The 13493-nt window shown below is 39.6% G+C and overlaps 1 protein-coding gene across 1 annotated transcript; it reads right to left on the reverse strand.

Annotated features, from left to right (window-relative positions):
- Nucleotides 1–514: 514 nt before the first annotated feature.
- On the reverse strand, nucleotides 515–11856 carry LOC116513933 (small kinetochore-associated protein-like). The gene is made up of 9 exons (XM_032225272.1): nucleotides 11790–11856; nucleotides 10829–10910; nucleotides 9766–9901; nucleotides 8974–9045; nucleotides 7717–7816; nucleotides 5827–5941; nucleotides 3791–3852; nucleotides 2105–2179; nucleotides 515–999 (listed from the first exon to the last, which is right to left on the reverse strand). The coding sequence occupies exons 2-9, from the start codon at nucleotides 10896–10898 to the stop codon at nucleotides 859–861; spliced, it is 771 nt and encodes a 256-aa protein (XP_032081163.1). The 5' UTR covers nucleotides 10899–10910; nucleotides 11790–11856; the 3' UTR covers nucleotides 515–858.
- Between the last annotated feature and the right edge of the window lie 1637 nt (nucleotides 11857–13493).

The raw sequence follows: 13493 nt of genomic DNA on the forward strand, positions 1-13493 counted from the left end.
GCAATCAATTGGATATCACCAGATGGTCAGAGAAAATGAGGAAAGCCAAAGAAAACGTGATGCCAAATATTTTAGGAAGATCAGAAAAAAAAATCAATCTTAAATGAAAGGACGTGGAGACAGTAGCTGTGGACAGAGAACTGTAAAGTATGCTTGTAGCCAATGTGCTTAACAGAGGATGTGATTATGGTTATAGAAGATAGCAACAATCATGGGGGCTTCTAGGTACAGTAATAAAATCTAACGCAGCTTAATAACATACTTTTCTTTCTGAAATGGAAATTGAAAGTGGATTGTCCAAGTCTTCAAAAATCTTACATGTTTCTAAAATATGCTGAGGTATTTTCACCTAGCCTAGCTGACTAGAAAGCTTCTTTAGAGCAAAAATAGTTTAGGAAGGAAATTAAAATACAACAATCCACCTAAGATGTTTTCTATACTTTCCTAGAGATTGCAGGTAACATAAGCAATTAGAAGTAAAACTTAAATAAATCAGTAAATTTTTATTTGCCATTAACATCAAGAACTTACTCAAAATGTCAACTAAATAGCATAAATGCATTATCTATTGAGCCAAATTATAGAACTACACAGAATTTAATTGATTTTAATTAATACCCCTTGTTTGCTGCCCATTGATACATGAAAATCGCCTGCCAATGGAACAGTTTAAAGATTTTATAATATACATTGCTCCTCCTATTTTGGAAACAACTTCCACAATCTTTTGTCATCATTCATATTAGCTAGGACTGATGGAAGAGCCTGTACATGACATATATAAAACTCTTTAACCCCGATAAATAGGAGAATATAAATTATTGTTTATGGTCCATGGTAAAGTTAATAAATCTTAACCTAGGTCTCTGATGTGTGTAAGAAGTCAACTTCCTGGTTTAAGGCAGCACACAACTCTTCCATTTCTCTTTGAAAAGACTGTTGCTCCTCTAAGAAATGGGTACTCTCCTCCTCTATCTGCTTCCATCTGGTCTGAGCATTCTGTAAAGAAAAAGGTGGTTAAGTAGCTATGTCTACTTTATTGCAATTGCATTTAATAAATTCTAGAGTTATGAAAATTGATATACGGATAGTACTCAATTTATGATCAGTTGAGACCAAAAATTTTGTGGCTAAGCAAGGGAATTGTTAAATGAATTGTGTGCAATTTTATGACCTTTTTGCCATGGTTGTTAAGTGAATCACATATTAAGGTTAATATGTACAGTTAAGGTGAATCCAGCTTCCTCTATTGTCAGAATCCAGCTTGGATGGTTGCAAATGATGACCCCAGTATGCTGCAACCATTGTAAATACTTGTGGAGAGCCAATTGTCCAAATTTTGATTACATGGCTGTGGGGATGTTCCAATGGTTATAAGTACAAAGACTGGTTGTAAATCAGTGTTTTCAGTGCTGCTGTAACTTTGAAGAGTTGCTAAATAAATGATTGTAAGTAGTGGATTATCTGTATAGGAAACTAAATCTAGGAGCTAGAACTGACTTTATGTCATTTAGTTACCGTATTTTTCAGAGTACAAGACACAACTTTTTCCTCAAAAAAGAGGATGAAAATCTGGGTGCGTCTTATACACTGAATACAGCACTTTTTGCCTCCTGAAACCCTGCCCCCTTTGCAAAAATGGCTGTGCATAGCTTTTAGGCAGCTTCCAGAGTGCTTCTGGGGGCTGGGGAAGGCAAAAATGAGTGAAAAACGGTCCGTTTTGCTCGTTTTTGCCCTCACCCAGCTCCCAGAAGCACTCTATAAGCCTCCTAAAAGCTATCTATCTAATCTATCTATCAATCTATCTATCTATCTAATCTAATCAATCAATCTATCTAATCAATCAATCTATCTAATCAATCTATCCAATCTGTCTATCCAATCTATCTATCCTATCTATCTATCTATCTATCTATCTATCTATCTATCTATCTATCTATCTTATCTATCTATCTATCTATCTATCTATCTATCTGATCTTATTTTTCTATCTATCTTTCTATCTATCTATCTATCTATCTATCTTTCTATCCATCCATCCATCCATCCATCCATCCATCTATGTATCTATCTAGGAAAAGAGGAAAATCCAGCCTAGTTTTACCTGTATATTTTCTTTTTCCTCTTTAGCTGTTTGGATGAACAATGCAAGATCAGCATTAAGTTTGTCTGATAAAACCTGAAAGGCAAAGACATCAGAAATAGCACTATTATCAACTTTAAATTCATAATTAAAAGTGAAACTTTTATGTTTTATACCCATGACTAGGGACATAAACTAAATTCAGCAGCTAGCCATAGAATAGAGAAGCTACCTCAGAAACAAGCACTGGAAAGGGACAAACTCAGAAAGGCATTCAACCGCATTATATCACACAGCCTTAACTCTACACTCCCTCAGTTAGGCTACCACCCTCAGAAACAATTGATAAGACTAGCCAGTTGCCAATGTAGAAGTAAGATTCAACTACCGTGTTTCCCCCCAAATAAGACAGGGTCTTATTTTCTTTTGACCCCCAAAATATTGATTGGGTCTTATTATTGGGGTTATTGTTTTGTGGTTGCCGGGTAGCTGCTCTCTTGCGAGCGGGCGCCTGAAGAGCCAGGCACAGCCTCAGGGGCAACCAGCTGTGTTGCGCTGTTGCAGCAGCACAAAATAGCCATGAGGTGACCCCGCTCACGAGCAGCCACCCGGCAACTCCCCTTTCCTGCTGGGCAGAGCACCACTCACTGACCCAGTGATATCCCAAAGGCATTAAGCCGCATGGTGTTCTTCCCTCCCTCCCAGCTCCCGCAGCTTGACGCATTTGGGATACCTTTAGATCAGTACATGGTGCTCTGCCCGGCTGGAAAGGGAGGTTGTGGGAGCGCCTGTTCTGTCCCCAGCTGGTGTGCCTCCCAACCTCACCATGCCCTGGCCCAGCTCTCCCTGCAGGGTCAGTGTGCCACCGCCGTGGTACTCCGAGCATAACCTATTCTCCGGCTTCCAAACTCCCGAGATCCGCAGCCAAGTCTTTTGGCAGCAGCCGCTCTGGGAGTATGCTCTATGGTTGTGGGCTGGTTGAGGCAGAGCGTACTCTCAGAGCGTACAACCATAGAGTGTATTCCCAGTGTGGCAACTTCTGGAAGACTCGGCATCCTACCTCTGTGCTTTGGAAGCTGGCTCTTCAGGAGCCCGCTCGCAAGAGAGCAACCGCCCAGCAACCCCCCTCTCCAGTTGGCACAGCACCACTCACCGACCTAGCAGTATCCCGAAGGCGCCAAGCAACATGAGCCTTTGCCCCCCGTTCCTGCAGCTTGGTGCCTTCGGGATACCGTTAGGTTGGTGAGTGGCACTCTGCCTGGCTGGAGGGGGGGGAGGGGGTGTCCAGGGGGCTTATTTTTGGGGAAGGGCTTACATTTTTGCTCATCCGAAAAATGTGGCACAGCCTTATTATCAGGACATGTTGTATTTTTGGGGAAACATGGTATTAGATTAGTTGTTTACCCTGTACCTTGTCCTGTGCTTTAAAAAATTTAAGGTTTCCCTGTCTAGTTATGTCTGACTCTAAGGGGTGATGCTCATCTCTGTTTCCTAACTGAGGAAGCCAGCACTGTCCAATGCTGCTTCTGTGATCATGTGGCTGGCATGACTATATGCTGAGACCGTAGAATTCTTACCTTCCTACCAAAGTAGTAACTATTTACCTTCTTGCATTTACATGCTTTGGAACTACTAGATAGTAACAAAATCTTAGACTGCCTCAGATCATATTTCTCCTTGGGAATAGTAAAAGAATCACATTTTTACCGTTATCTCAGTTTCTATCTTCTTGTTTGTTTCTTCCTCCTCCAAAATTTGTTCACCTGTAACTGATTTTCAAATATTTCATTGTATTTCAAATATATACGGCTGTATTTCTTCTCGTTCAACTGGAAGCATAGAAGGCAAACAACTTTGGAGTTATTCTGCTGCCTCCTTTGGTAAGAAATTCCCAAACATCTGTTTCCGAATAGTATCACATGAATCAGAATGTTTTTATACAAAGGGATCATATTTCAGAGGCAGAGGATATGTTCTGAGTGAAAAAAGCATTCAACCATCAAACCTTCAGTTGAGTAGCAAAAATGGGAAAGGTTTTTATTCTGTCCTAATTATCAGAATTGTTGATTATCTAATAATTTATTCAGCAGTTGAACTTTAAAGTGGTTTAGTCCGTACAAAGCAAAACAGAGTACAATAAACATCTCCCTGCTTTTTTACCACCTAAATCAGTGATAGCTAACCTTTTTCTTATCATGTACCAAAAGTGGGGGAAGCGCGGGGGGGGTCATGCGCAGGTGTGCCCATACCTTTAATGCTATGTGCACAACCCCCCCCCCCCCGCTTTTTGCGCATGATGGATCTGTTTTTCCCTTTCCCGAGGCTCCAGAGACTTTCTAGGAGCCTGGGGAGGGTGAAATCAGTCTCCCCCCCCGGAGGCTCTTCCTGAAGGCTCCGGGGGGCAAAAAATGGCCCTAAGGAGAAACCGGAAGTCTGTTCCCAAATGTCTGGCTTGCCCATGAGGCCATTTTTCGTGCTCCAGAGTGTGAAAAATGACCCAATGTGCAAACTGGAAATCACTTCCGGGTTGCCTGTAGGGCCATTTTTTGCCCTCCAGAGGCTTTAGGAAGCCTCCTGAAGGCTCTGTAGCGCAAAAAACGGCCCAATGCGCAAACCGGAAGTCAGTTCCCGAAATTCTGGTTCATGGTTTGGATTGTTCTTTGCCCTCCAGAGGGTTCAGGGAAAAAGAAGGACAGGGCAACGCCTTGTGTACCCTAACACGCGTGCCATGGGTTCATCATCACGGACCTAGATTCTACTTTGAACCACCACATAGTCCAGGCCAACATTGCACAAACTGTCTGCACTAAATAAACAGCGGGAAAATGTGGGGCTCACTCAATTAAATAATTAAATTTCCTCCCTATGTTTGAATCTCTAAGAACATGGATGTTTTCAGCATATAATTATTACAGTTGCATTTCTGTATGATTTCCCATCCTCTCCCATTTTTCAAGCATTTTTTAAATATTAAAAATCAAAACTTAAAAATTTATTAATCATTTGAATTGCTTTACGTATAAAGTGCTATATAGCAATGGCTACTTTTAGCACCAATTTGCTTAATATTAAAAAGACTGAGCAGGTAACTGACAGTTTAAAAGCAGGTGTAGGCTATAGTGACAAACAGGCTGTATCAGTCAGGCTGTATCAGTCTACCTGGTGACGTTTCCTAGAGCACTAATGGCTCATAGATCATCTTTTGGGAAACACTAGTCTAGGCATTCTTAATTACATGAAGAGGGCCCTACCATCATAGGAGTTTTAGTCTTCTGCTGGAGGATAGATAGGGACAGAAATATTGTATATACCGTATTTTTTGGAGTATAGAATGAACCTTCCCCCCCCCCCCCCAGAGGGTGAAAATCTGGGTGCGTCTTATACACTGAATACAGCATTTTTGGCCTCCCGAAACCTCGCCCCCTTCACAAAAATGGACATGCAGAGGGCTTGGGAGGCTTGCAAAGTGCTCCTGGGGGCTGGAAAGGGCAAAAAAGAGCAAAAAAGGGCAGTTTTTGCTCGTTTTTGCCCCCTCAGGCCCAAGGAGCACTTTGCAGGCTTCTCAAACTCTCTGCATGCCCTGTTTTTCACAAAAAATTAAGTGTGCTGAGGGTTTTAGAGGTCTGCAGAGTGAAATAACTATTTTTAAAAAATTACCACTTCAAAATCTTGGTGCATCTTATACTCTGAAAAATACAGTAATAATCTTGTTTGCAATTAGCACAGAATATTAAATGCTTTACCTTGGTCCCAATTCTTGGTTTCTAATATCAAGAGGCAGCTTTCCTGAAATTTTTTCAGCTTCTCATTTTCTTTTTGAAGACTATCGCACAGATTCTTCATATCTGTCATATCCTTCTGCAGAGACCAAACCAAAAGGCAGGTTAAGAAAAGCACCTATTTTTCTGAGGTCTTTAAGAAATAAATAAGGCCACAAGAAAAGATGAACAACTGTGCAATAGAACCACCTTTTTATTTGGAGGGATATTATTTGCTCGTGGCTATTATAAATCATCATCAGCAATGATGATTTCTTAAGATTTAGAAAACGTGTAACATGAAGTAGGATTTCGCTAATCTCATAAATAGTAGTTTAGTGTTGGTGGCTGGATTTGGCTCTATGGGTGAATTTAATTCCCTAGCCAGTGTTCCATCATTTCAAAAATGTATGGGGGAGAATGGAACTTTGGTGAGACAATTCTTGTTTTGGTATGATAGGATAGCCAACTCAGGGAATAAGTGTTACAGCCTGGAAAAGGGAAGGTTGATCCGTTTCTCCTCTCCTATCTGGAAGCCTCTCCTCCCTTATTTCATGAACTAGCCTGAGGTGCTAAGAAACATATTACCATGAACATAACAATATTTGAATATGCAGACAGAGACATTTCAAGTGCAAGAAATGGCCATTCCCCATGGTGGAGTAATTAAGCATTGAAGGTAGATCAGTGGTGGGATTTAAATAATTTAACAACCTGTTCTCTGCCCTAATGACCAGCTGGGTAGGTGTGGCTCAGTGGCCATGTGACTGTGTGGGCACGGCCAACTCAACCTCACTCAGGTCGATGGGCGCTTCACCTTAGCTGTTACAATATAATAAGGGTTAGCCAGAGAGGCAGTTTTTGTAAGCAGGGCAATAAAGATTAGGCTAGAAACAACACCAGAATATTTCCTTCCTGCCTTCCTTACAGGATTAGCCCTGTAATGTGGAAAAAAAGAAAATAAGAATTCTTCCAACAACCGGTTCCCCAAACTGCGTAGAAAGTTAATAACTGGTTCTCCTGAATAGGTGCAAACTGGCTGAATCCCACCACTGAGGTAGACCCAGGTTATGAAAATGCATTCTTAATGGCAAGTACCAAATTCTCTTTTCTTCTTTTATGGGAGATATCCAAATGGACAACTATGCAAAAATTGGATAATACCCTAGGAAGGTTAGGGCACTGCACTTAGAAAGCAAACGACTTCCTTTAAAAGCCAGATATATAGAGGCAAACTATTTTATAATGCTTCCTCACTTTGTCCTTGGTCATGTCTAGCAGTGGAAGCTATATCAAGAGAGATGATGAAAGAAGATTGCAGTTTCCCCCAAACTTGATGCCTTTCAAATATGTGGACTTTGGAAATCATGGAATTTATACATATCTGTAGAATGCTACATTTGTAGAACTGTGAGAAATATTTTTTTTTAAAATGTATAACCTAAAAAAGAAAAGAAAAAAACCATAGACTATTTCCTCTACTTTTAATTCTTTTTCTGGACCAAGCCAAAACAGGAAAGAATTGAAAATTGGTCTATAGAGGGAAATACTAGAGAATAGTCACATAGATTTTCTCTTCTAAGAAGATGACATTAATCCGCAAATATTTTTCACACCAAACAGAAGAAAAAGACTTTAATCCTCTTATAAAATGATATATTGTGAGATGATTTAAAACCCTTAAAGTAGTTCCAGCCTGTCATTTTATACAACTAGAGCAGCCTTTCATTACTCTAAAGATGAAACTAGCAAAGGAGAGGAAAGACTGGGTTTACCTATTCAAAAAGCTAATTAGAATTAGAAAATTATAAGAACCACCCCTACTGTACCTGGTCTCCACATAATAAAAAAAAAATTGCCAAGATTGCTTCCTACCTGCATTTCCACCACTTTTAAACTCAGTTCACTCTTGGCATTCTCCAGCAACCTGTTTTGGTTTTTGAGTTCTGTCTCCCGTCTGTATCTGTTCATAGGGCTATGGAATCAAATATTAGTGATGCATCATGGATGGCAATTTTGCTTGCATTTAGTAACGGATCAAGAGCCCTCATTATTTTATAAACGGAAAAGAGGAATATAGAGAAATTATTAAAATGTAAGATATTCACCACATAATGCCTTCATCCAGAAGCACTACTACGGTACTTGACTAGCCTATATCAGTATCCAAATATTCATTTATGTACAAGGCTTATATACGGTGGGCTGCTCCAATCAAACAACTTTGAGCAATGTCTGTAAACTGTTAATATGCATCCACACTAATAATGCAAACCTACATGGTACAATATCCACAATACAATCTAAACAAATGTTTTACACTGTATGATAATTTCATAATTTATTTAGTCCTGCAATTGTACATAGCGAATGCTGCACCAGTGGCACTTTTTTTCCAAAAGAAAACACAGATTTCAATAATTTAAGTTAAATACAGGTAGTCCTCGATTTACAACAGTGCATTTAGTGACCATTCAAAGTTACGTCACTGAAAAAAGTGACCTTTTTTCACACGTGTGACAATCGCATCCCCATGGTCACATGATCAAAATTCAGATTCTTGGCAACTGACTCGTATTTATGTCAGTTGCAGTTTCCAGGGATCAGGTGATTACCTTTTGTGACCTTCTGACAAGCAAAGTCAATGGGTAAACCAGTTTCGCTTAACAACTGTGTTACTAATTTTCCAACCACAATGATTCACTTAGCAACTGTGGCAAAAAAAGTCTTAAAATAGAGCAAAACTCAATTAACAAATATTTCAGTTAGCAAGAGAAATTCTGGTCTCAATTGTGGTTGTAAGTTGAGGAATACCTGTACATTTTTGTAAGGAATTAGAGGCTTATAAAACATTATAGAGTCCAAAGGTTTTATTTGGGCTGTAGAATACTCTTACTCATGTCATGCTTTGGACTTTTCTAATCTTGCTAAAACTGTTCTATTTTCAAAACCGATTGTTCCAATTTTTATCAGCATAATTTGTTTTGAAGTTGAAATAAGGCTATAAGAGTTTTTTTCCAAATTCGAAGAGGACATTAAAAATTTGGTATATTTGAAACATAAAACGTTTTATAACCATTCTAAGGCATTCTGCTACAAACTGAGAGAGGGGGAAAAGGAGGATATACTCACGATCGTATAGTTGTTGGCATTGCTTTCTTGGGAGGGGGTGGCAATGCACCTTTTTTCCATGATTTCGGGAGTCTTAATATGAGAGGAACAAATAGATATTGCAACAGCGTAAGATAAAGGTTCCCCTTGCACATATGTCCTAGTTGGTCCTGACTCTAGGGGGAGGTGCTCATTTCCATTTCAAAGCCAAACAGCCAGCGCTTTCGAAGACATCCCTGTGGTCATATGGCCGGCGTGACCAAATGCCGAAGGCGCACGGAATGCTGTTACCTTTCTACCAAAGGTGGTTCCTATTTTTCTACTTGCATTTTTACATGCTTTCGAATTGCTAGGTTGGCAGAAGCTGGGACTAGTAATGGGAACTTACTCCGTTAAATGGTGCTAGGGATTCGAACCACCAACCTTTCTGATCAACAAACTCAGCAACTTAGCCACTATGTCCCTCTTGCAACAGCTTAAGGATTTTAAATCTAAACATTTCAATACAACAAATATATGGAGAATGAGAGAGAAAGAGAGGGGGGGAGGGAGGGAGAGAGAGAGAGACAGAGGGAGGGAGGGAGGGAGGGAGGGAGGGGGAGAGAGAGAGAGAGAGAGAGAGAGAGAGAGAGAGAGAGAGAGAGAGAGAGAGAACAAAACATTTTGATTAGGGATGTTAATTTTAGCTGCCCTGATACATTAGGCCAAATTTATTTTCTAGTGGGAGGGAAGGAAAAAAAGTTCCAAATTCTCTCTTTTGAAGAGTTGCCAAAGAAATAGCTATTTTGGCGATCATAGCAAAAGTATATATACCTTTGATTTGGGCCTTTGAGGGCAACACATGAAGTAGGATTGTTGGCACTAAAAGTAAAAACAGGATCTTTCAGGGGCTGTGAGTCCATCCCTTTGTTCTGGTTGTGCTGCTTTGAATAATCACAGGGCTGCACTTCTGCAAATAAGAAAAAATTGGGCAAATAGTTAATAAAAACTTCTGTCCTCAGGTTAACATTAAGTAAAAAAAGCTGAGGATGAGATCTAAACTGAAAGGGTGGTTTTATAACACATAAGAGTAAAATGAAATTTGGAAGTACATGGAAAAATTTGCATGATTTAGCAATAAGAGGAATAATGTGATGGTAAAGGAATAAAATAATTTTAATATTATTGATTAAAGTAATAAGCCTGGCAATATCCACCTGCCTCTCCCATCTCTCATGGCAATAAAAGGAAAAAAAAGATTGTATCTTTCTTCCTGAAGTCCTGTACTCTTTTTTAATTTGTGCACAACTTTGAATAAGGCAAGAGACAGCAGAAAAAAAATTGCTTTTTATCTTTAAATCCTGTATGAGTGGGAGAAGACATCACTTCTTCAAGTCCACTTACAAAAGCTTGATTTGATTTCTGAATTTTCAATAGACACGGCTTCTTATTCTTATATTTCACCAAATTTGAAGATCTGAATTTGATTTTCTAACCTTTTCTCTAAAATGCAAAGCCAAAACTGATATTGACTCAGAATATATGCACAGAACCTGATGCCATCCTGATATTTTAAATAGTATTATCCTCAAAAAATCCAGCAAGCTTGACAAACAATATAAATATAATGGTTGCAGCCCCCAACATTTGACGATAACAGCATACTTACTATCTTGATATAAAATTCCACTCTTACCTGACTCTTACTTCAAAGGATGAGTGACATTTAAGTACATAGTTCTGGTTATAAGTTTGATTAAATTCTAATTCACATCAGGCTGATCTAAGATTAGCTAGGACAGGTAAGAAAAGCATTTGAAGTTGTCTTTGCAAAGACACTGCAACATAGGAAGAAGTAAGATAATTACTCTAATTGTAGGATAATGCATTAACAGACCTTTCAAAACACCAGTTGTTTTGGACTGTTGGGGAATGTAAACGGGGATCTTAGATTTGTCTGTCTCCATGATATTTAAAGTCTGAAAGATATAAAGTACTGCAGATCAATAGCTCTGTTGGATCTGAGTTCAGTTCCAAGTGGGGAAAAAGACACTGGAAACACGGAGGATGTTTGGAAAGATGGTTTAATGGTGGCTGCCTTGGAGCTGAACTGAACCCAGAAGGATATTTCTTACAACCTACTTTATGAATAGCAATGATTAATGTATAAACTGCATTACAGGAACACATAAGGCAATCACATTCTGACGCAATGCATTATGTAATCTATGTTTAGAAATACATCCCAATTTTATGGGGTTTTAAGTTCATTTGATTACATTTCATAGAAAGGAATGAAAACAAGATTTTTCTAAAGTGTTTTGAGATTTCATACTATTTTGAGTTTAAAAAAAAACACTTTTATAGACCAAGCAAAGATGTCAAGGGCCAGCCTCATATACTGTGCTGTCTTTTCATACTCCAGCAACTTCAGAGTTTGGTTGTTTTCCTGCAGACGTCTCATTAGCCAAACTAGGTATCGTCATCAGTGCTAGGCTGATAATGCTACCTAATTTGGGTAATGAAACTGCAAGAAAACAACCAAGCTCAAGAGAGCCCCAACCCCCATCTCAGCCCCATCTACAAAATATTCTCCTTTATTGCTAACAGCTTCATACTATAACCTTTAAACTTTCAAAACTTTTTTACTTGAGCAGCTCTCGGTTTAGCGCATTGTGGTCCTTTGGTCTCTAAGCTATGAAATGTAGTTAGGAACTCAGTTGCTTGTGAATACACAATTATTTAATTTCAAATAAATAAAGGCTTTCGGCAGAAAACCTTCCAACCCCGTACATACACACAGCATGCGCATACCATCACTCAGGCGAGACCCCAATTTGAACTCCGAAACTCCTAACCTGTGAAATAAGGCGCTCAGAGAAGCTCCCAGGAGATCCACCAAAGGCTGTTTCTACAACAGCGTCCCGCCGTTATTTGAATCACAAAGGGCGTTTCCACTCGGCGCAAAATAACGCGACAGCTAAAAGCCCCGGGAAGGCTCCCACGCGCATGCGCGGAATAACCAAAACGCCCAGTCCCGAGATGGGGAAAGCTACTTCCGCCAAACCTTCAAGCGCAGAGGTCTTCAAACTTGGCAACTTCAGGACTTGTGGACTTCAACTCCCAGAATTCTCCAGGCACTGGCTGGAGAATTCTGGGAGTTGAAGTCCACAAGTCTTAAAGTTGCCAAGTTTGGGGACCCGTGTTCAAGCGCGTGAACGGCATGGAAAATGAGACTCCCTTTTAGAAGAAGCTGGCCTGCATCTTTTTACAGGGCGGGATTCATTTAGAGTGGGAGTGAGTTTAATTTTAATTCCTTGACTTTTCCTCGAATAAAAAAAATATTGTTCTGAAAAGCCTTTGTTTCTTTATTTGAAGAAACGGGACGTTATCCCAAAGGTGCTTTTTCAAGCGGCAACTGGGCTTTGATTTTCTTTTGAAGACGTTTCGCTTCTAATCCAAGAAGCTTCTTGGAAAACCGGAAAGTCCAGTTGCCTCTTGAAAAAGCACCTTTGGGACAACCATGACCTGGGTGATTGAGAATCTCCGTATAAACGGGACATTAGAGCGATTATTATCTCTCTGTTCAGAAGAAAGTCGGTCCTGTAAATCAGCTGAGCCAGACGACTTCGACCCGATAACACTTGAATCGGGAAGATTCAAAACAGCGCGGGGACCCACCCGCTCTCTTTAAAACAAACTGCAGCATCGCAGCGTCCCAGGACTGCATGAATATGTAGCTGTTGGATGGCTGCTTTAGGGACCTTTTAGAAACCGAAGATGCACATACAATATAATTAGTGACAGGAGGGGTCTGCTGAACTTTGACCTGTTGGAGGATAAACGATCCCTAGTTAATTTGTTCTAGACTGGATTAAGCTCTTATGTTGTAGTGAAGCCTTTTTTTCCTGGTAGGCAAATGTCATAAGGAAGGCTTCTACCGGAGTCCTACGGGATTGGGCGGCATATAAATTTATTAAAAGTTAAAAGTTAAAGGCTTCACCTGTTGTGTTTTTATTTGCTACATGGTGTTTAAGTAGGAATAGTAAGAAAATATTAGGGATACTGCTGGAACACTGGGTAACTTTTTTCTCATCTTGACTTCCTTTTCAGAAGATGTGCTGCATTGTAAATAGCTCAGGTCTTTCGGCTACACAATTAAAAGATAAAGATGTAGGGAAGAAGTAGTATAAAACTTAGTGAGTATTTTGAGTATCTTAAATTATTGAACCTAATGTAGTTTGGCTGACAATCCATTTGTGTTGTTGGGGGGGGGGGGAACTACAAAATTGAGAGGCAAGTCTCTATAGTCTTAAATATTGAATAATGTTAATCAGCTGAATGGTACTTGCAAGCCAGAGTTTGAGAATCTCTCATTTTAACCCACTTGAAGTTGCACTGCTAGTGACATCATAATATAATTCTCATGAGATTCTTCTCTAAGTAGGTAGCCAGACAGATACTGTAAAAGTAACTCAAATTAGTTTTATTTAGTTCATACTGGACAAAATTGTTTTGTCAATACATTATGTTGCATACAATTAAAGGGAGACTGTCCCTCC

Source organism: Thamnophis elegans, chromosome 1, assembly GCF_009769535.1.
Source record: "Thamnophis elegans isolate rThaEle1 chromosome 1, rThaEle1.pri, whole genome shotgun sequence".
NCBI lineage: Eukaryota > Metazoa > Chordata > Lepidosauria > Squamata > Colubridae > Thamnophis > Thamnophis elegans.